Here is a 22950-nt window from a genome sequence, read left to right on the forward strand (position 1 = left end):
TACCCCTTCAATCTTCACTTCTAGATAAGCCAAATTCGAGGATATTACATGACTAACTACCCATGTCACCATTACAAAGTGTTATTCGCAATTAGCATTTGGTCTGTCACTTGAAGAAGAGTGCAGTATTTACAAAATGTCACATGATAGAAAGGTCTTCTTTCTTCAATCAACCAAGCGGGTGTCGATTATCCTATACCTCCTACTCCCCCATGGATCTTTTTTGTCCAAATAATAGCACATTAAGAAGCACCATATCCATGGAGGATCTCTAGAAGCACAACTTTTCTCTTCGCCATCAGAATCTTTTATACCAAGCAACCTGCTCATCTGTCTAGTCAACTGGTCAACTGTTGGATTATACCCGAAGAATTTCACCTGTAATCATTCAAGATGGGTAGAGTACAGAGAGGTTACTAAAGAAAGTTAACACATGAACTTGATGATGCAATTGTGTTGAATACATTTTCCATTTACATGTTCCACTAATAAGGCAAGAGGGCTAAAAAGTCTAGAGGGCCTCTATCGAGAATCATAAGGGGAGAACAAGATGGTGACATGTGCCCTAGCGCACAAATCTTAAAGTTGATCAGTAGCGACCATCCAACTTTAACTTTTAGGTAAACTTCACAAAACCCCAAAAACTTTGGGTTGTTTCCTATGAAACCCCCTGAACTTTATTATTCCAACGATACCCCCTTAGCTTTTCCCAAGAAACCCCTGTAACTTTCTCCATAGAATCCCCCAACTTTCTTTTTCCTCTCGCACAGATCAAGTCAGCTCCTGATCCTTGTTTTTTCTTCTTGTTTAAAATATTCAAATGTTGTGTATTTTACCGAATCTTGCTTCATTACATCAAAAAATTATGAAATTTTTGGCTAATTAAAAATAAATAAATAAAAACAATTCCTCGTCCAAACTTATTCAATTGAAGAGATTTTTGTGGTTCAAGAGCTGTTACATAGATCTCTACAACTGCAACTAACCTAGATAGAGATTATGGTTCAAGATTGACAGTGTTCAAGTTGGGGATTCGTGAGAAAAATTAGTGGAGGAAAAAAAGAAAAAACAAAGGTGTCATCTAAACAACCCTCCCTTTTTTTTGCCTTTTTCTTTTATTTTCTTCTTCTCTCTCTCTCTCTCTCTCTCTCTCTCTCTCTCCCCTTTTTCTTTTTGGTTTTTTTCTTCTTTGTTTTTTTTGTTGTGGGGGGGGAGGGGGGGTGGGGGGGAGTAACTTACCCCTCAAGACATCTGTTGCTTCCTGCTTTTCTAGCAAGGACACGTCCATCTCATAGCTCCTTATGTGATTATTTATAGGGAAACACTACATGAATTTTTTTGCCAAAAGAAGTTTGCACAACATACCCCTTCCTCTCCCAAAATATATGCATGAATTCTTGCAGTAGGATCTTCAAGAGTCAAACGAACACAGTAACATCCATCAAGAGGAGAACGAAGGTCTTCACCCCGCCAAGGACATGCTGCTACCACTCGAACAACACATTTCAACCAGTGAGGTACCTGCAATATAGATATTTCAAGGCTAGGTTAGTTCATACTGTCAAGAACTTTTATGCGGTAATATTCTTAACAAGGTAAAGACATCAAGAAACAGAAGCTAAACATATTATCAGATGCTTGACAGTTTAAGAATAAAAAATTGAAATAAGTAAACTTCAGATATATCCGTGAGTTCTGACTTCTGTCGTAGTTTGATAAACTGAGGTTTTTGACATTACTTGGATAACTAGTAAATCCATTTTAATCTATCAACATGTAATATTCAACTAACAGAAACAATTGTTTGAGGTATTAAACAAGAGGCAGAGAAAGGTCCATGTGGACCATAACATGTAGCGTTACAAATGTGTTCTATCAGGAATATTTACCACTTGTAACATACTAATATTTCAAAATATCAGAGAGGAGATAGTTAGCACTTCATACGCCAAAAAGTATTAAACGATAATTTCGTGCTTACTTGATGAGACCTTAACTCAAAGATTGGCAAAGAGATGCTTTAATAAACCATAATAGTATGAACTGTTACTATATAAAAGAAATCCTAGATTTACTTCATGAACCAAGATCTTTTGTCAAAATCAACTTACAAGTAATATTATTACATGTAAGTCATGAAATGAAATTGCCAGTCACGAAAACTACAGAATCTTAATGTCAACATTTTGTTTACACTCTTCTTCAGATGTGTACAAAAACTAAAAGTACTACATGAAAGGATAAAACGTATAGGAAGAAACCTGGGTGTTCGTGATGGAGTCCATCAAAGTTGCATATCCTACATTCTTGTGGTCCGTCACTGAAATGTTAGAAAATTCTATGAAAGTTAATTCAGCGGTTTAAACATCCAGAAAATCAACAAGATCAATACCTAACGAGTCACTGAAATTGTGCCAAACATTTCTAGTTTACTGGGAGAACAAAAGACCAAAATGAAATCTCATTCCTATAGATCATTCGTAGTAGTCCCTAAGCAGTCAACTCTCTCTCTCTCTCTCTATATATATATATATATATATATATATATAGAGAGAGAGAGAGAGAGAGAGGATATATATATATATATATATATATAGAGAGAGAGAGAGAGAGAGAGAGAGAGAGTTGACTGCTGTTAGCGGGAGTCTTGGCAAATTCCACAAACCTCACTTGTTTGCTGTCAAGCTCCGATTCAAAGTTGGTTTAGATGGGTTTTTATTGGTAGAGAGAGAAAGCAAGAGGACGTGTTACTTCTAGCCTTTCCCTTAAGAATAGTCATCATGCCTCCAATTCCTATCCTATACCCATACTTTTCCCTTAAGAATAGTCATCATGCCTCCAATTCCTATACTATACCCATATTTCTCTCTCAACTTGATGATTGAACAATAGGTTAGGTTGAGCGAAAGAAAAAGAAATGGAGAGAAGAGAATATGAAGAGAAGGAAGAGCAATATCAAGCCGTCTAAATCATACCACCTATCAATGTGTAATCTAATCTCTATGAATTGCATAGTCAATTTTGTGGAGTTAGAAATCTTTAAAATCAAGTGGATTTGTATTATGATTTTGAATTGTGATTTTGGTTTCGGTAGTCTACAAAAGAAAAAGAAATGGAGAGAAGAGAATATGAAGAGAAGGAAGAGCAATATCAAGCCGTCTAAATCATACCACCTATCAATGTGTAATCTAATCTCTATGAATTGCATAGTCAATTTTGTGGAGTTAGAAATCTTTAAAATCAAGTGGATTTGTATTATGATTTTGAATTGTGATTTTGGTTTCGGTAGTCTACAAGAGAGAGAGAGAGGAGATAACTAAAGTTAAAATAACAAAAACTTTTTGGGACCCTTAAAAGTTTATGACCTTGTATAAAGGTCCAAAAGATAAAGGAAATGCAAATTTTATTTTAGTCCCCTAGAACAATATCTTGCTTTTAAGCCCAACTTGAGTGAAAAAAGATGTAGATTTTGAATATGAAAGTTTATATTAACCCCCTGAAGTTCACAAATATTGTGAACAAATCTAGACTTTGTTGAACAATGTAATAAATGAAGAAGAAAATTTTGTTTATACCCCTATTGCCTTTATTATTTGCAAATAGGCCCAACAGTGTCAAGCCTAGGTAGAAATAAGCTTGGATAATTGTTTGAAACCCCTTGAAGTTGTCTGAAATTGTTAATAGGTCCAAAATTATTAGAATAGTGTTATAAAAATTATGATGAACTGCTAAACTTAGCAATAAGCCTCTGTGAACTCTTTATGGGTCCTAATAACTATTTGATTTATTTATTCTATTTGGATATAAATTATGGAGCGATTAGTATGAGTTTACATTAATTTGGTCTTGACCCTATGTCTTATTATAATATAGGATCTTGTGGATATCGAGAGGGATCAAATTGGGCGGGATAAAATTAATTTAGAGGTGAGTTCATTGCTCACTAGTATTTATTATATTTGATTACACTGCTGGATTTTCAACTTTTAGCGACGGAAAATTCCGTCGCTAAAAGTCACTTTTTCGTCGCTAAAAGTTTTAGCGACGGAAAAAAACAAATTCCGTCGCTAAAATTTCGACGCTACATTCAGGGTCCCTAATTGAGGTTTTAGCGACGGAATTTCCGTCGCTAAATTTTAGCGACGTATCATATAGCCGACGACAAAGTCCGTCGCCATTATTTTTTAATACAATATAAAAAATTATTAGCGACGCGAATTTCGTCGCTAAAAATAGAATTTAGCGACGGGAAATTCGCTCGCTAAAGAAGAATTGTGCGAGGATCTTTTTTTAAAAAAAATTTTAAATCAGTTTTTTTTTGGTGAATGTTTTCCTAGTTGCTATATGGACATATTTACGCGACTACTAATCTCGTCGCTATTTTTTTTAAATTTTAATAATTTTTTATTAATATTATTTTTTTAATTATTTTACTTTTTTTTGTGCCCGTTTTCCGTAGCCTAAATAATCATTAATTTTAAAAAAACATAATATTTGTGAAAATTATTGAAAAAACTGCTACAATATCGCAACTAAATTTAAAAACATGGTTCAACTTCAGCGTTATAATACTTCAATCTCACGCATATATCACAAAACTTTATTTCAATAAAAACAAATCAAAACGTTTCACGACAGGTACATATAAATATTGTTTATACAACACAAGAAATTGTTTTCAAGTTACAATCTAATTATAATCAATCCTCCTGATCATCATCATCATTCCTCACCTCAACACGCAGCCTGCATTTATGACTTACCTCCGGCTTACACCTTTTGAAGAAAGTCCCGCCTGCAAATATAAATCAAACGCTTAATAAGGGTGTGTACCATTAATAAGAGGTGCAAATTAAATACTAATTCCTTAACACCACAACACAATCACCAAAAACACTAACACAACGAGCACAACACATAACACACACCACTACCACAACACTACACACCACAACCAATACCAACCCCACCCACCAACCAACCACACTCCCCCTCCCCCACCCCCCCCTCAACAACCGTTAACCACCACAATCAAATCCCCACTCCTCTCCTTCAACCACCGACCCAAAGCCCCCACCAACACCAGCCACCAACAATCACACGCACTCCACACTCCGCCCCCTTCCCATCACCACATCCAATACCCAATCCCCACTCCTCCCCACACGACCAACCCCTTCCCCCGCCCCCCACAAACCAATCATCATAGACGACCACCACAAACAACACCACAACGTTACCAACCAACCAACCAACCACACCATCAATACCTTCACCACTACTGACACACCTGAAAATACCAAATTAAGACAAAAATAGTATAGTTTCTCAAGGCTAAATATAATGCAGCTTTTCCCGCCGTGAACTGCAGCTAGATAAGCTTCATTCTTAGTGAACACTAACACTGAACCTTTCTCCTCCGGACTTGTGTTGGAATTCGCGAAACAGAACAAAAAGAAACAATATTGTCCTTCATTGCTTTTTAAATTGTTTCCTATTTTATTATCCACAGCAGATATATAGGTTCAGCTATAACGAAGGAAGCCAACAGCAGTCATGCAGTGGCTAACCAATAAATCCATTGACAAATTTATGTGAACGAGGTGCTATATGACCTCAGTGGCTTCAAAGGACTTCCATAGACATCAGAATGTGCCTGTAACAGCCATTTGACCAAGGCACAAAAACCAGCTGTTTCATCAACTTCATCTACAGTAGGATATCCATAAAACGATCCAGCCAGGCAGGATTGGCTGAGGATCCTACCATATCTGAGAAACAATAGGCTTCAGCGGGACAGGACCTGCAAATTTTTATGAACAGCTCTAGAACTAACAAAGAAATTAAATTAGTAAATAAAATGCCGCAATGAAAAAGAAATTGATACTATCAATGGCCTATATCGCGGCTATTTTCCTTATCCTCCCTTTCCTTATTTCTGAGCACAAGATTATATTTTCTCTGGTGTAAGTTCTATCACGATGTCAATTATCAATGAATTAATTGTAGCTAAAGACACACTTGAATTCAAGAACTACCACATCAATTTCATGTTGCTATGCATGAATACTATTAGAGACAGTCTAAACTGACCAAGTTAATAAATGTGATGGATAGTAACCAACATTGACAGGTAGTGTTAGACAAGTCTACTGATTCCTGGATTTTACGGGCAAGCTCCAGTAGCATCACATTATTACTCAAAGTCATTGTAAATTATGATCAAAACAAGGCCACTCAAAAGGAGTACATAGCTTCATGAGAATTTCTAAGGTGCTTACTTCAGTCTAAATCACATGCAACTTTTATAGAACGAGACAATGCCCAAACAACATGCGAAAGTATCTGTACTCAAAATTTTTGATTTAAAGTTCCAAAATCGGCTAGCTAACTTTGAGTTCTGACGTGTCAGCATGTGAAACTTTTACTGCCTTAGTTGCATTGAAGAAAAGCAACATATATATTCTTTAAGTTGCCAAATTCATATTTATCTCCTCTTCGACAGTAAGTAATAGTTCACGAGTGATGGTCACAGGGGGCCGATTAGCGTCCTATATTGTGTGAGCGCCCGACGCACCAAAAAGGGCGATCGTTCTGAGTAAACTACGGTGACTAATATTCTAAAAAACTGTCTCTATAAACATTACAAGTATTACGCACAATACCAATAATACACAAGACAAATTAATCACACCAAATTTTCATACTTCACAAATTATAACCAAGTCATTAACCATTATAATAAAGTAGAAAGTTAAAAATATTGCAATGAGTAAAATTAACCAGTAACATATTATTACTAGAAAAACAAATTATGCTGATCTTAAAACAAAGAATTTTAGATGATGACATTGAAAAAAACAAATTATACTAGGATAAAAAATCAAACAACATCATTTAAGGTTCCCAAATATATGAACTAACCTCAAAATTTGAGGCCATTCAAGAAACTTCAGATCTGTCGCTGTCATGAGGAAAGCAGCTATATAAAGACTGTTCAAAACAAGAGCCCGGCAAAAATTTTTGCCATCTTGGCTTATGGTATAAAACATCTTTGGTCTCTCATTGCACAGCCTGATGCTATTCCCATGTTTGCGCCTCTCATTTTTCTTTTGGCGTTCAAAGGTATCAACCATATGTCTTGCATCTTCGCAGTAAGATGTCGCGTGCCAATCCCTCAAGCAAGCCTACTTGCAATAAGGTACAAACAAAGTACTCTATGACATCAAAATTGCCTATCATTTAGATATTTTCTGCAAGTGCTTCTTTCATTTGAGAAAATCTAGCCATAAAAAGGCACCGCGTCATTGTCTAGTACCAACTATCTATGCATATAATATGACTTCTATTGTGAAAACTAAAGATCTCATGTTTTCATTCAGTTAGAAAAAATATCCTTCATGAAAACTAATATATGCAGGGTAATGCCATACAGAACAAATGGCTTTACATGTAGCCAATACAATTCGAAGGCACGCGTTTGTGCCAAAAAATGGAGGTTGCCCCAGAATCAGGATCATTCGATAGAATATGCGTAACAGGAGTATGGTGTTACAGTAAAGCCTATTCATACTTGCATGGCAGGAGCACAGTATACTGCCATTTGGTCACATCCCTTTCAGTCAATCGCATTGATGTTCTAGGCCAGAAGATTCTAGCGGTTTAAGTGGAGAAAGCTTTAAGATAAAAAACATGAATAACTAATTTAACCCTACAGAAAGCAAAATGAAAGAAAATTGAAATAAACCCAAGTCATACAGCTTACTACACTTATCTCAGGGTGTGATGTACAAATAAATTAAACTATGCTTTTATAAGCATTAAGTAATTCAACACAAATGAAAATCTTTCGCAATGTCTTTTTGCTGATCTATAATGCCTTCCAAAAACACTGAAATCTATAAACATCTAGTTTTACAGCACTCTGAATCCCAAGTAAAGAAACATGCATCATAACTTCTTTGGAACTCTAGTGGTGAATAGGTTTTAAATACAAATGAAAAGATAAAAGACTATTGTTACCAAATCACGAGAAATGTAACTCGATGAGTGGAGTTCACTCGTAAAACACAGTACTGCCTATGTATCACCCCAATTAAAACATGTATGTTTTATTTGCAGGAAAAGCAGTGCGCCTTAATTAAATTCTATGCGATAATTTCTAAGAATATGGTCTCCCCGCACTGTCATTTAAAGCCAGTTGTCCTATACCCTTGAAACTGCTAGACAATTTTGATTACTAAAAACATTTCTCTTCAAGATTTAACATGACAACAAATGAGCACGTCTGTCTCCACACCAGGAAAAGCCTCAGTCTGCCTTCTAACAGCGCGCTAGATATCATTTTGCACAATGAACAATATCAAATCCATCAGCGGTTAATCAATAATCATAACAACGAGAGTATACCGACAACATCAGTGTAGATGATCAGTAAACATAAATGCAAAAAAAGAAGATCTTCATGGCTTACCCGGTTGTTTCTCTACCAAGTTTATTCCACCAGTTCTGTAGAAAGTAATTTTATCTGCCGAACTTAATTGCTGCTTCACTTCCTTCAAGTTCTAGAACTCTGCCCCAAATCAAATTGTCCATACTATTCAAAAACAATAACAAGAAAACGGCTGTTACCATAGTAGACCTCTCCTTCAAGAATGCTCAAGTTGTATGCAAAATGTCTAGCGTGTATTCCTAGGTAAATCAAGCTCGGATCTCAGATACAAAGCACTAAAGATCCCAAAACACAACAGCGCACTGGAAGACGGGAAAAGATGATTGAAGCTACAGAGGAATGCGAGTGATTAAACACGATGATGAGTTTAATTGTACAGAACAAAGAGAAGATTGAGGGCGACGACGAGAAAGAGAGTATATGAGGGAGTGAGAGAGTACCTTGAGAGAGGGAAGTAGAGATGACTACAGCAACGGCCGGGCGGATAGGGAATGGTGGCGGCTCGTCCGGTGTAGGTGCCGCGCGCGGGTCCGGCGCCTTGTCGCGAAGAAAAACGAGACGAAGGGGGAGATGGGGGCGGGCGATGAAGACGAGACGAGGGGTTAAATGGAATTGAGAGAGCGGATTTGGGATAAATACCCTCTCTCCGGGCGCGGGCCTGGCCCAAAATTTTTGCGGCACGCAACCGCGTCCCAATTTTTTGCCCAGATCATCCTTTTAGCGACGGCAAATTTCCGTCACTAAAAAGTTTTTTAGCGACGGAATTTTCGTCTTCTAAAAATTTCTTTGTAGCGACGAATTTTCCGTACGCTAAATGCTTAAAAATAGCGACGCGAAATTGCCGTCGCTAAAAATACAATTTTTCCTCCGTCGGCAAAATTATTGCCGAACGGCAATAATAACGACGGAATTTTTCGTCGCTATAACACGGCTTATAGCCGACGGAAATTCCGTCGCTACTAAGTTCCCGTCCGGCAAACCCCGCTATCTACGAGCAGTGATTCACCTTGCTGCCCCAGGACGGAATTATTTTATTATTTTCACGTGTATTATAAAGTGACAGGTGATTTGACCACAAAACTTATCAGGTAATCTCATCACCAATAATATGATTTTGCATGTTGTCATGAACAATAAAAGTAAATTTTGATTTTAATATAAAATGTTGTTAAAATGATTTTTATTCTCATGTGATCTCAAATAATGTGAATATTGCTTTATTCAAAAAGCTATTAAAAAAGAACAGAACGTGTTTTAAATGTTTTCAACGAACTTTAATGGAATTCAAGAATTTTTCCACTAACTTGGCATTTGCAAATAATAAACAAATAAATAGTGATTTTCCGCTAAAACTGTTATAATATAGATGATGGAGTTGTACACTCGTTTCACTTGATTCAAAAGTGTTTACACCCCGATTTAAGCCGTTAAGTCGTCCAGAGCATTGTTTATGATTCTGATCAGTAATCTGCGTTTTTTATTTGAACAAGTGATTCTCGGTGTTTTTCAAAACCTCTCAGCAAAGGTCTACTATAGAGTGTTCCCGTTTGTGCCATGCCATGATGCGTTGAATGCAACATTTATTCTGGCCCTTTTTGCGGTATCTCTGAATTTGTTGTAGCCCTTATAAGAACTTTCTAATTTGGTCGCGCCCTATGACAACTATCTGCTACTCTATTTCCAATAAATTTATTCCTCGTCTCTCTCGACCTCGCTCCGCGCGCTCTCTCACGGCACTCCTCCTTCCAAGGCTGCTATAATTTGTAGCCTTCAGGTGTGACCTATGCACGGCTGATTATCTTGATTGCTCAATCTTGAGTTAATAATCTTTTGGTTTTACCCAGGTTTTATAATCCACTATTTTCTTAGTATTTATTCTTGATTGCCAAAAATTGACTGCTAGGAATCTAGCAACAATATATTTTGTTTTGCCATTTAGAAAGAAATTTTTCAATTTTTGCATTCTTCTATGCCGAAATACTAAACCTTTCTTTATACAATATTTTGTCATTTCAGAATATCAGCGCAAAACTTACATTTACTATTTTCGAGAATTATTATTTTTTAAACATCTAAGCAACTCTAGCTGGGAAATATCTCACTGAGCTTTAGCGCTCACCCTCTCATTACAAAAAAATTTCAGATGGTGTAGCTTTGCAATAGCTATGATACTTTTGATTGTAGGTGTCGCAAGGAAGCGTCTATCATGTGAAAGGTCTCTCTTTTTTTGTTATAGTACACCGAGAATGTATTTTTGATTTGTAAAATGGTTTATAACAGTGAGCTTTTGGGATTGTCTATATAATATGATACACACACAACAGCACATTTAAGTATAACACTTTAAGGAGTACCAGGCGTCTGATAAAGAGACTGACAAAATCTTGAAAGCATTATGAAGAAGATGGCCATCTGCTCAGCACTTAATTCACATTAGCCACCAATTAAAGAGTCTCTTGTTAAAAACATAAAACCTTCCGTTCTCGTAAGAAACAGACACAAGCAGTGTTAATGCTTTCCCTATGGTGTCTCCGATACCGATACTTGTAACTAGGCAAAGAAGGAATTTAAATTAGTGGGCATCATCAGTGATGCTTCGGATGTCCGGTTATCCACTAATAATTGTAATTTCTCTGTGTGAGAGGTACAGTTTTGTTTTTCAATGGCGTTTTACATGATATGATGTTTTTCAGTTGTAAAACGTACTGCGTCATGTCAAAATATCTGGTTTATTCATAAGCGAATACTGAGAAAATTCTTTAATATATGAAGCACGAATATACCCTTTGTTGTAAGAATCTTCGTGTTAAAATGAATCCTGGCGCCATGCTTTGTCTTCAGTATTAGAAAGAAATTTATAATTTCTCTTTAAATTGTAATGCCCAGCAAAAAGGTCGTCTAAACTAACATATCTTCTGGTTCCTTATTAAACCAAAAAGAGATATTAGGCGTCTCTGGCCTGTGATGCTATTCGGATGAGAATCTACAATACAAACAGGCTTTAAGATTATTGATGAAGTCAGCCAGTTTCCTAGAATAATTACCTTGCTGAGCATCTTTGATAGAACAAAATCGTATATTGTGTTGTGTCGTGTGGTGTGATTGTGTGTGTAGTGTGTGTGGTGTCGTGTTATATATATATATATATATATATATATATATATAATACTATATATTATATATATATATATATATTATATATATATATATATATTATATATATATTATATCTATATATATATTATATATTATATATATTATATATATGTATCGTTATTGTATATAATTGCTACTGTATGTATGTTATTTTTGATTTTGTAAATGTTTGTAACAATGCAGCTTCTGGTTGCACGCTACTGATGTCTCTATATATATTAAATCACTTTTCCTATATATACTATATATATATATATATACGTAGTATATATATATATACATATATATATAATATTATATATATATATATATATTATATATATTATATATATATATATATATATATTATACGGGTGCAAACCCGAAAGCTCACTTGTTACAACCATTTACAAAATCAAAAATACATTTTATACCACGAAAGCTGGACTGTTGACAATCCATTTACAAATCAAAATACATTTACACACACACACACACATCAGCACACACACATAGTATATATATATATATATATATTATATATTATATAATATATCATATTATATATAATATTATTATATATATAGTATATAATATATATATTCATATATACTATATATTATACTATATATATATATAATATGAAAAGTGTTCTCATGCTGACACCTTATTTTCAATATAAGGAAGCGCCTATTGATCCATAGGTTAGACTATTCCCATAGAAGATCCACTCTATTTATTATGATCAAAATGTCTCCAAACATCTAAAAAATAAAAACCATGATGTTTCAATATTTCTAACATATATGATATATTTTTTTTCATTCTCTTTAGCTATATTGTCATAACCCTTAATTTTACAACCACTTGATATATGAGTAAGTACAATCCATCATGTCTAATTTTTTATTTATACACAATCCAAAACATATAAATTGAAATGAATAGAGTGGATCGAGTAAATTGATTGCATATAATGTAGTTTTGGAGGAGCTTCCTCAACTCTTAAGGTATCACCTTATGAACGCCCTCCCACCCACACATGCACACACATATCATCAACATGTTTATATATATTGAGAAAAACTTTCCCATATCGCAACCAACTCAAAATACTTTCCAAGCTGGTCAGTGGAGTAGGAAAAAACAAGAAACCTCAAACCAATACTCGAGTCTATTCCTTGACTAAGGAGGCAGAAGCTAACACAGATATGGTGATAGGTACAATACTTTTTTACATCTGCTCATGCTCGACTCGAGTACTTCTTAATTCTGATGCTTCACATTCTTTTGTTGTTGCATAGTTTGTTAGTAGAAGCAAATTACCCTGTGATACCTTAGAACAGGAATTGCTTGTTAGGGCACCCGGAGGGACAAGGTTGTATGGTAAAGTCAATATTCTCAACAAGAAACTCCCAGCAGAATTAGTAATGCTACAGATGCATGACTTTAATGTCATATTAGGAATGGATTGATTATCTTCAAATCATGCTTCTATTTTGTGTCGAGAAAAGATAGTATTGAAATTTCTACAATAGCTAGAATTCTGTTTTGAGGGTTGCTAATCTTGAGAATTATCTCAGCTCTTAGGAATCATCTCAGCTCTTAAGGCATATCGAGCGCTAAGAAGTATGTTTTATTTGGCTTTAGTTGGAACGAATGATAAAGAGAAACCAAGTCTAGAGGAGATCTAGTTGTTCGGGAATTTCCAGATGTATTTCTAGACGAACTTCCAGGACCACCTCCAGATAAGATCGTATTTTCAAAATTGACTTAGTACCCATCCAATTTCTAGGGCTCTCTATCGCATAGCACCGACATAATTGAAAGAGCTTAAGGTGCATTTATAAGAGCAATGTTGCTAATAGCGGATCGCGGCGCGTTGCGGCGAGATACTGCTAAGGTTATTTCGGGCTATCGTATCGAAATAGCGGCAAATAACGCACGGTCAAATAGCGGTCAAATATAAATATATTTAAATGTTCTAAATAATAAGAAAAATCATATAAAAAATCTAAAAATTCTACAAATGCATACTTAATGTCTAAATACGAAATAAATGTGTAATAATTACATAATATATCATTTATCAATAAATAATAACTAAAGAGATAGACTATTAAATATTAATTAATGAATAGTTAAAACAAATAGCAATGTTGCAGACGAAATTACTACAAGAAATCAAATTACAACTTAGAAATTTACAACTAATAAGCATTTCATTTCAAATTATTACCTTGTTTGTTCTCTTTATTGCAGACGAAGCCCAACAGAGAGAAAGGTCATCGGAGGCGACGCGACGTTGAACGGAGAGAGGCTAGTGAGACTGTGTGTGAGAGAGAGAGATGGCGTTGACCAGAGGTGTTGCTGGTGCGGGAGATGGCGTCGACCGGCGACGTGTTGACCGGAAGCGACGTTGCCCGGAGGCCTACGTTACATGGACTCGGGTACGAGTATCCGATACGGGTGCGGATCCGAGTGTCTGATACGAAATTTCTGAAAATTTTGGATACGGGGACACCATCCTAAATTTCGACACGGGTACGGGGATACGACAATAAAAAAAATATTACAAGCATTCCTCAAAATATTACAAGTATATTGTTGAAATGGAAGGTAAATATTACAAGTATACAAAATATTACAATCCTAGTCCAATTTTTTATTTACAAATGCTACCCATATAAATATTACAAGGTAAATATTATAACTTTTATTTACAAATTTTTTATTTACAAATGTTACCCTTACCCATACAAATGCTACCCATACAAAATATTACAAGTATACAATTTTTTATTTACAAAGGGCCAGGCTACCCATATAAATAAGTTCTAGGGCTAAGGTTCCCCCATTTTCCCCTGTGCTCCTTTCCGCCGCCTCCTTCAGATCCAAGGAGATCGGCTCCCTCCTTCCTCTCTCCTTCCTCTCTCCTCTTCCAGATCTCACTCCAACTTGATTCTAGGGCTCGGGTTGTCACTGTTCTCCCGCGAAGCTCGTCTCCCCTCGAAGCTCGTCGCCGACTCCTCCCTCGAAGCTTGTCGTCGACTCCTCCCTCGAAGCTCGTCGACTCCTCCCTCGAAGCTTGTCCCTCGAAGCTCCGAGTGCCAACCGCCGTATCCGAGTGACCCGTATTTCGTACCTGGATCGGTGTCGGGTCTTATTGACACTGGTACGATGGCCAAACCACCGTGTTCGAGTAACGTAGCCGGAGGCGGCGGTGGAAGAAGTTGCCGGAGGAGGTGAAAGAGAGAAGCACGGGTGACGGGAGGATGAGCAGGCGGCTAGGGCAAAAGAGTCGGGATTTGGGAAGACTGAAGAGATGGGTTTTTAAATAGCGGGTTCGGGTCGGGTTCGCGGTGAAGTATCCGCGAGTTTAAGAAATACTGTAGCGGGGTTTTAGCGCTTTTAAGTGCTTTTCGCCGCTAAAATCCACTTTTTTCGCGCGTTTCGAGCGCATGGCGGTCTTCTCCGTTAATCCTTCCTGCGATCCCCTTAAGCGGGGCGGTGAAGCACCGCGACCGCGATTAGCGGCGCGATGGCGGCGCTATTTGTCGCTTTTTACAACAGTGTATAAGAGCTTTTAGATAAATGCTTTATTAGGTCTAGCGTGTCACCATGGGGTGCACTATTACTATTTGTTAAAAATAAAGATGGCAATATGTGACTACGTACTGACTTTCATGAGGTGAATAGAATAACCATTCGGAATGAGTATCTAACCTAGAATTGATGATCTATTTGATCAACTGGAAGGAGCTCAAGTATAACCATTCGGAATGAGTATCTAACCTAGAATTGATGATCTATTTGATCAACTGGAAGGAGCTCAAGTATTTTCCAAGATTGATCTCAGTTCTGCTTACTATCAATTAAAGATCAAGCCCGAGGATGTGCCAAAAACTTCATTTCATACCTATTATGGTCATTATGAGTTTCTCATATTACTATTCAAGCTCACAAATACACTCGCAGCATTTATAAATCTTATGCACATGGTGTTTACCCCCTTCTTAGATCAATTTGTTATGGTGCTTATTGATGATATCTTGAGGATGGAAGAGCATCTAAGATGTGTGCCGCAAACATTGATGTTCTCGAATATATAATCTCTAAGGAAGGAACCTCTGTAAATCCTAAAAAGATAGAGGGGACAAACAACTAGTGTGATAGAAATCCGTAGCTTCCTTGATATGGCTGGCTACCATAGGAAATTTGTAAAAGGATTCCCCCGTATTGTCTCACATCTGGCTTGTCTCACCCAAAAGGAAATTAAATTCATTTGGTCAGATAAATATAAGAAAATCTATCAAGAGCTAAAAAGTCGATTAATGTCTAGCCCAATACTTACTTTACCCTCTAAGATGCAAGCATTGCTATCCCACTCATGATCTAGAAAAGGATTGGCGTGTGTTCTTAAGCAGAATGGAAAAATTATAGCATATGCTTCAAGTCAATTAAAGCCTCATGAACAAAACTACCCCACTCATTATCTAGAATTGGTGGCAATAGTTTTTGTTCTCAAGATTTGGAGGCGTTATCTGCTTAGTGTGCATTGTGAAATATATATTGACCACAAGAGTTTGAAATACATATTCACTTAAAAGGAGTTGAATTTACAGTAAGTAAGATGTTTAGAACTTCTGAAGAATTATGTTGTGCCCATCAACTATCACCTAGCAAGGCAAATGTTATTGTTAATACCTTGTGCTGCAAGAGTTTGTTCAACTTAGCATATTTAATTACTTCTTAAAGAAAAATATTGGAGGACTTAGATCATACCCGAATTAAAGTCAGAATGCATCAAATTAGAGTTAAATTAGCAAATACGGTCAAAGTTTTAAATGTCGGATGTCGGGTTCATGTCGGACAGCTAAAATTCATATCAGATAGTAGAAATCGGGGTTATATCGGGAGACATATACTAAATATCAGATTGTCATATCGGATGGATTTTAACTCAATTTTGGTCACCAAGATGACACTTGTCTTGTTATAGTTTATCCTACTTGAGTTGAGTATTCATCGTCAAGATACGAGTTGTTTCTCATTACTTAAAGGGAAATATTAGAATATTATGCCAACAAATAAATAAAATACACATTCTCAAACTAGAACTTTCAAAGTGCCTTGCATAGAATTAACATACAGTAAAGTGCCTTGCATAAAATTGACATAAAGTGTTAAGACTTTGGATTGATTTCAAGCTATAGTTCAAACTTATTGTTTACATCACGCTTTTATGAATTCTTAATTTCAATTTGTAGAGACGAAGATGAACGAGAGGAGATCGTGGCGGAAAAGAGAGCAATATTTTTTCTTTGCCCTAATCTGTATTATATGCTATCGGGTTACTATAGGAACAAAAAGCTAAAAAAAAGAATTAATCAGATTTGAGTTTTGAGTACTAAACCCAAACCCAATACTTATCAACTCAAAAAAAAAGATCGATTTTTGATTTTTCAAGGCTGAAAATCGGCTGATATGTCCGCAATATCCCCCGACATGGACCTCAAAAACGATATCCGACTTGAAATGTCCATATCCGTGTCGCTCTAGCCTCTGATCCGTCATGTTGGCCGACATGTCCGACATGTCGGTCGACATTTAAAACCATGAATATGGTGATACAACTTTCTTTGTTGGATGAAGTTAAATCAAACCAACAGAAGGATCCTCAATAGGTGAAAGAAGGATTTGGAACTAGAATATGTGTCTAATATATCAGAGTTAAAGAAGATTCTAAAGGAGGCACACCACCCGGTGTATACCATGCATCCTGAATTAATAAAAATGTAAAAACATCTGAAACAAATCTATCGGTGGCATAACATGAAGAAGAAAATTGCTACATATGTTGCATAATATTTCACTTGCTATTAAGCAAAAGCTGAACATCAATGACAAGCTAGATTTGTTCAAAACTTGGATATACCAATATGGAAATGGGAAAAGATCACCATGGATTTCGTTATCGGCCTTCTAAAATCCTTAAAAGAAAGATGCTATATGGGTGATTATTAATAAAATATTCATTGGAGAAACAGGTAAAAATATACTTCAATGAGATTATGAGATTGGATGGCATACCAATATCAATAGTCTCAGACAGAGGTCCTATGTTCACATCAGAATATTGAAAAAATGTACATAAGGCTGTGCAGACTATGCTTAATTTTAGCTCAACTTACCATACACAAACAGATAGCCAATCAGAAAGGTCAATTCAAATACTAAAAGATATGCTAAGATGTTGTGGGCTAGAAATGAAAGAATCATGGGAAGATTAACTGCCTTTAGCTAAGTTTGCATACAACAATAGCTACCAAGCTAATAATAAGATGGCGTTATATGAACTTCTATAGGTAAGGAAGTGGAAGTCCTCTACTCATCTGGATATTGATGAAAGAGAACTCAGAACCAAAATTAGTGCAACAAACAAATGATAAAATTCAATTAGTGAGAGAATGCCTTTGCACTACACAAAGCCATCGAAGAGCTATGCAAATCGAAGGAGAGAATTGGAGTTTTAGGAAGGCAATAATGTTTTCTTAAGAGTTTTTCCTACTCTTGGAGAGAAAAGATTCGAAATACGAGGAAAATTGAGTTAAAGGTTCATTTGTCCTTTTGAGATTTTGGAGCGAAGTGGTCAAGTAGCGTACAAGTTAGCTCCACCGCTGTCTCTAGCTGAAGTGCATGATGTGTTTCATGTGTCAATGCTTCCAAAGTGCATTCGACCCCAACAAGATTATTGAATCTCTCAAATAGAGCTTAAGCTAAATATGAGTTATGAAGAAAAATCAGAGCATATCATGGATTTCAAAGAACAAGTGTTTAGGCGGCGAACAATCAAATATGTAAAAGTTCAATAGAAGAATCACTCCTAGAGAGTAGCTACTCAGGAAATGGAGGATTCTATGAGAGAAGTATCCATAGCTCTTTGAAGATTAAGATATAGTAAGTTTCGAGGATGAAACTTTTTATTAGGAGGGAAGCGTGGTAGTCCCTAAGCAATCAACTAATGGATATGAGGTGACGACTCAAATTGCTAAATGAGCTACTAAGAAATAAAGTGGCAAGATCCAGACTTTTCGATGTGATAAGTAAGGTGAGTCTCACCACATGGCTATCTCTTGGTAGCTTATTTCGCCAAAATGAGCCGTTATCTCATATCCATTATTTCCTACATATATAGGAAAAGAAAGTTATTTAAATAGAATAATGTTAGGGGGAGCCTTGGCAAACCCCACAAACCTCAATTGCTTGCTGTCAAGCTCACATTCAAAGCTGGGTTAGATGAGGTTTTTATCATAAGTAAAGAGAGGAAGCAAGAGGTCATGTTACCTTCTAGACTCTCTCTTAAGAATAGTCATCATGGCTCCAATTCCTATCCTCTGCTCATATCTCTCCCAAATTGATGATTGAACAGTAGGTGAGGTTAAGAGAAAGAAAAAGAAATAGAGATAAGAGAATAAGAAGAAAAGGGAGGAAGAGACATATCAAGCCTTCTAAATCATTCCACCGATTAAGGTATAATCTAATCTTAATGAATTGCATAATGAATTTTGTGGAGTGACAAATCTTTAAAATCAAATGGATTTGTATTACAATCTTGAATTGTGATTTTGGTTTAAGAGAAGGGTCTGTGAACAAAAAAAAAAAAAAAAAATAGAGAGTAGCTCCCGTGAGGACTTTGGCGCCGACCACCTCCGGTAGTCTGTGGGTCCCCTCCATCTTCATGTCCACAGCAAAAAGGGGGTTGGAGGCTTGGTCTATGTTGCTATGAAAAATAAAATAAAGGGATCAAAATAGTCAAAGGAAGAAGGATAGAGAAGGGAGAATAGAGAAAACTAAGTTAAAATAACAAAACTTCTTTGGACCCGTGAAAGTTCATGAACTTGTATATAGGTCCAAAGAATAAAGGAAATGAAAATTTTAGTTTAGACCCCCAAAACAATATCTTGTTTTTAAGCCCAATCTGAGTGAAAATGGATGTAAATTTTGAATTGGAAGATTTATTTTAACCTCCTAAAGTTCACACTTATTATGAACAAATGCAGACTTTGTTGAAAAAGTATTATAAGTGAAGAAGAAAATTTGATTTAGACCCCTATTGCCCCCATTATTTGCAACCAGGGCCAATAGAGTCAAGCCTAGTTAGAAATAGGCTTGGATAATTGATTGAAACCCCTTGAAATTGACTGACATTGTTAACAGGTTCAAAATTATTAGAATAGTGTTATAAAAATTATGATGAATTGCTAAACTTAGCAATAAGCTTGTGTGAAATCTTTTATGGGTCTTAATTACTATTTGATTTATTTTATTCTATTTGGACCTAGATTATGGAGTGATTAGTATGAGTTTACATTAGTTAAATCTTGACCCTAAGTCATATATAATATAGGACCTTGTGTATATCGAGAGGGATCAAATTCAAGGGAATCAAAACAATTTAGAGCTGAGTTCATTGCTCACTAGTATTTTTATAATATAAATCACATAAATATTATATTTGATTGATCTTGTGCTGAAGAGATAATTATTTTATTATTTTTATGTATACAAATGACATATGATTTGATCTATGCTCTAGTAACCTATCCCAATTATATGATTTTGATGTCGTATGAGATATTAAAAGTAAATTTGATTTCATATAAAATATGCTAAATGATTTTGGTTCTAATGTCATCTTAAATAAAGATGAATATTGCTTTATTCGAAAGTTATTGAAGAAAGTGGTTTGAGTGTGTTTCAACGGTTTAACGGATTCAAGAATTTTTTCATAACTTGGCATTTAAAATAAATAAATTAGTGAGTTTTGTAAACCGTTTTAACTGAGATGATGAGTTTTACACTCCTCCACTTGATTCGAGAATGTACGATTTTGATAAGTAATCTGTGTTTTATTTGACAAGTGATTCTCGATGGTTTCAAAACTTTCAGAAAGTCCGCTCTGGAGTATTGTCTGTGCCTGCGGTACAGTGGATGCACCATTATCTAGCCCTTTTGTGTATTTCTGAATTTGTTCTAGCTCTTATGAGCATTTCTGATCTGACCAGCAGCCTATGACAGTGTTAGGTTGTATTCTATTTTAAAAAATTATCTATTCTGTGATGTGTTTTTATACAATCCCATGCTATTGGGCTATACTTCATAGCCTTAGTGTGACTAGTGAGATGATCCTTGCAATCATGTGAATAACTCATCAAGACTTGTGATTCTGACATTTGATTGTGAATTTAAGAAAACAATACTCTTTTCGTTTTGCATAAGTTTTTATAGTCGTTTTCTTTCTCAATATTTATCTTAATTGCAAAAATTCTGACTGAGGAATCTATGACAGTGTATCCAGTTTGCATATAAGAAAGTATATTAAAATTTTGCATTCTTTCTTGAAAATATTAATAATGTGTTCTTTTATATAATATTTTGTCATCCCATAATTTCGGGTTCAAAACTTATAAATTCACTAATTCTGAGAATTATTATTTTGTTAGATATCTAGAACTCTAGTCGGAAATCTTCTCATAAGCTTCAGCTTACTTCGTCCTTTACAAAATTCTTTTAGATCTAGTGTAGCTTTGCACATAGACTGAACTTTTGGTTGTGGTGTGTTGCAAGGAGGCGTTATATAGGAAAGCCTCTCTTTTGTGTTACGTAGAGCAATGTATTGTGGTTCTATAAAATGCTTGTAACAGTGAGCTTTCGGGTTGTACGTACGTACGTACGTACGTACATACATATAGTTTGTTCTGAACTTCTATCATCAGTAGGCTCATATATTTTGAGAAAAATATATATGATATGAAGTGCTAGGCTTGACATGTGTATGAGACTTATCTTGTGCACAGGCCGCTGTTGTTATGTACCATATCTATCGTCCGCTTCGATTTCGGGGCGTGACATCATTCCATGTAGAAAACTTGTGAGAAATGTATTTAAGATTGCAACAAGCAAGAATACATATTTATCCAAATATTATTAATCCAAACCGTTCAACTATCTATACGTCATCAAACCAAATGGATTAAAAATCACAGGGTTTAGATTTTTATATTATATAAGTCAAGCAACTCAAAAAGAACTTTGTTATCGACCATTTCTACGAGATGAGATGCATATGCTGGAAATATCAAAACTACGTGATTTTTTATCTTCATGAAGTTTAGAATGTATAAATCATAACGGTTTGAATAATTAATGATGGCAGAACATGCATTTCAACAAGAGCCACAATGAACGATTTGAATTATTCTTGATTTGTTAAATGTTTAGCTTGATCTTCTCTCAAGGTTATCGATAATGGATAGCATCGCGTAGCGGTAAGGCATCGCTAAGGCTATTTGGAGTTATTGCAGCAAAATAACGATAAAAAGCGTAAATTCAAATAGCGGTCTAATTTAGATATGTATGCATATTCAAAAAAATAAGAAATATTAAAGAAAAATCTAAAAAATCTAAAAAGTGCATATTTGATGATTTAAAGAGATTCTAACATAAAATAAACATGTAATCATCACATAACACCAAAGACGACTGAAGGACGAATCAAAGAGTCATCGTCTTCGAGAATATGAGCAGAGAGGTGAGAGGATTGCAGTAGGAGAAACTCATGGCGAGAGGAGGTGAGAGGAAGTGTTGAGAGAGGTGTCTGAGGCTGTGGGAGGCTGCGGGAATACGTCAGAAATTGCGAGAGGCGGTGAGATGCAGTGGTTGCGGGGTATGTTTAATTTAAAAAAAAATAAACCTTAAACTGCTTTTAAATAGTAGTCAAAAAGGTGGATTTTGCCCACAATCGTCCGCTATTTGCCGCTATGGTGCGTTATTGGCCACTTTTGCGAGCGAAAAACACATATTCTGTAATATGTCACCGCTATTGCGTGATAGCATAACGGGAAGGGACCGCTAACACTATTAGCGCTGCTATTGCAGCGCTATTTACCGTTATTTATAACAGTGGCTTCTCTATAAAATTGCTTTATTTTAATTTTTCCTTCCAAGTTTATAGCTATGAAGCAACAGAAGAAATATTCGTTATATACTTTTCTTTTCTTCCATTGTTTCTATACAAGTTCCTTTTTTATATTCTCCCTTGCTTTGTTCTTTCACACTGTCTTGAATTAGAGTAGCATTGAAGACTAAAGTTAATTTTGGCATAAACAAGCAAATAGAATACTAGTGAAATTTGAAATTTTATTCTACAGAAATTGAAATTTGAGTAAAAACCTGTAATATAAGATGGCTCTGGAAAGCATGCTAATGGCAATCGATCTAGTTCAGTAGCAATACGTTCAGTATGAATCCTAAATGAGAAAGATAACAAGAAACGAGGTTACTAGATTCTCCAAAGAGTA

The 22950-nt window shown here is 35.7% G+C and overlaps 1 protein-coding gene across 1 annotated transcript; it reads right to left on the bottom strand.

Annotated features, from left to right (window-relative positions):
- Positions 1–22895, bottom strand: LOC109845448 (protection of telomeres protein 1a-like). Its single transcript, XM_020414698.1, has 4 exons — positions 22823–22895; positions 2262–2320; positions 1366–1521; positions 1–378 (listed from the first exon to the last, which is right to left on the bottom strand). The coding sequence occupies exons 2-4, from the start codon at positions 2283–2285 to the stop codon at positions 166–168; spliced, it is 393 nt and encodes a 130-aa protein (XP_020270287.1). The 5' UTR covers positions 2286–2320; positions 22823–22895; the 3' UTR covers positions 1–165.

This window comes from Asparagus officinalis, chromosome 6, assembly GCF_001876935.1.
Source record: "Asparagus officinalis chromosome 6, Aspof.V1, whole genome shotgun sequence".
Classification (NCBI taxonomy): Eukaryota; Viridiplantae; Streptophyta; class Magnoliopsida; order Asparagales; family Asparagaceae; genus Asparagus; species Asparagus officinalis.

Bases quoted from the DNA above. Each gene is read 5' to 3' on its own strand.
- LOC109845448 (XM_020414698.1), bottom strand. From the start codon at position 2,285: ATGGACTCCATCACGAACACCCAG. The intron at 1,522-2,261 runs GTTTCTTCCTAT...TCTATATTGCAG, and splicing joins ACTCCATCACGAACACCCAG to GTACCTCACTGGTTGAAATG. The intron at 379-1,365 runs GTATGTTGTGCA...GAATGATTACAG, and splicing joins ATATTTTGGGAGAGGAAGGG to GTGAAATTCTTCGGGTATAA.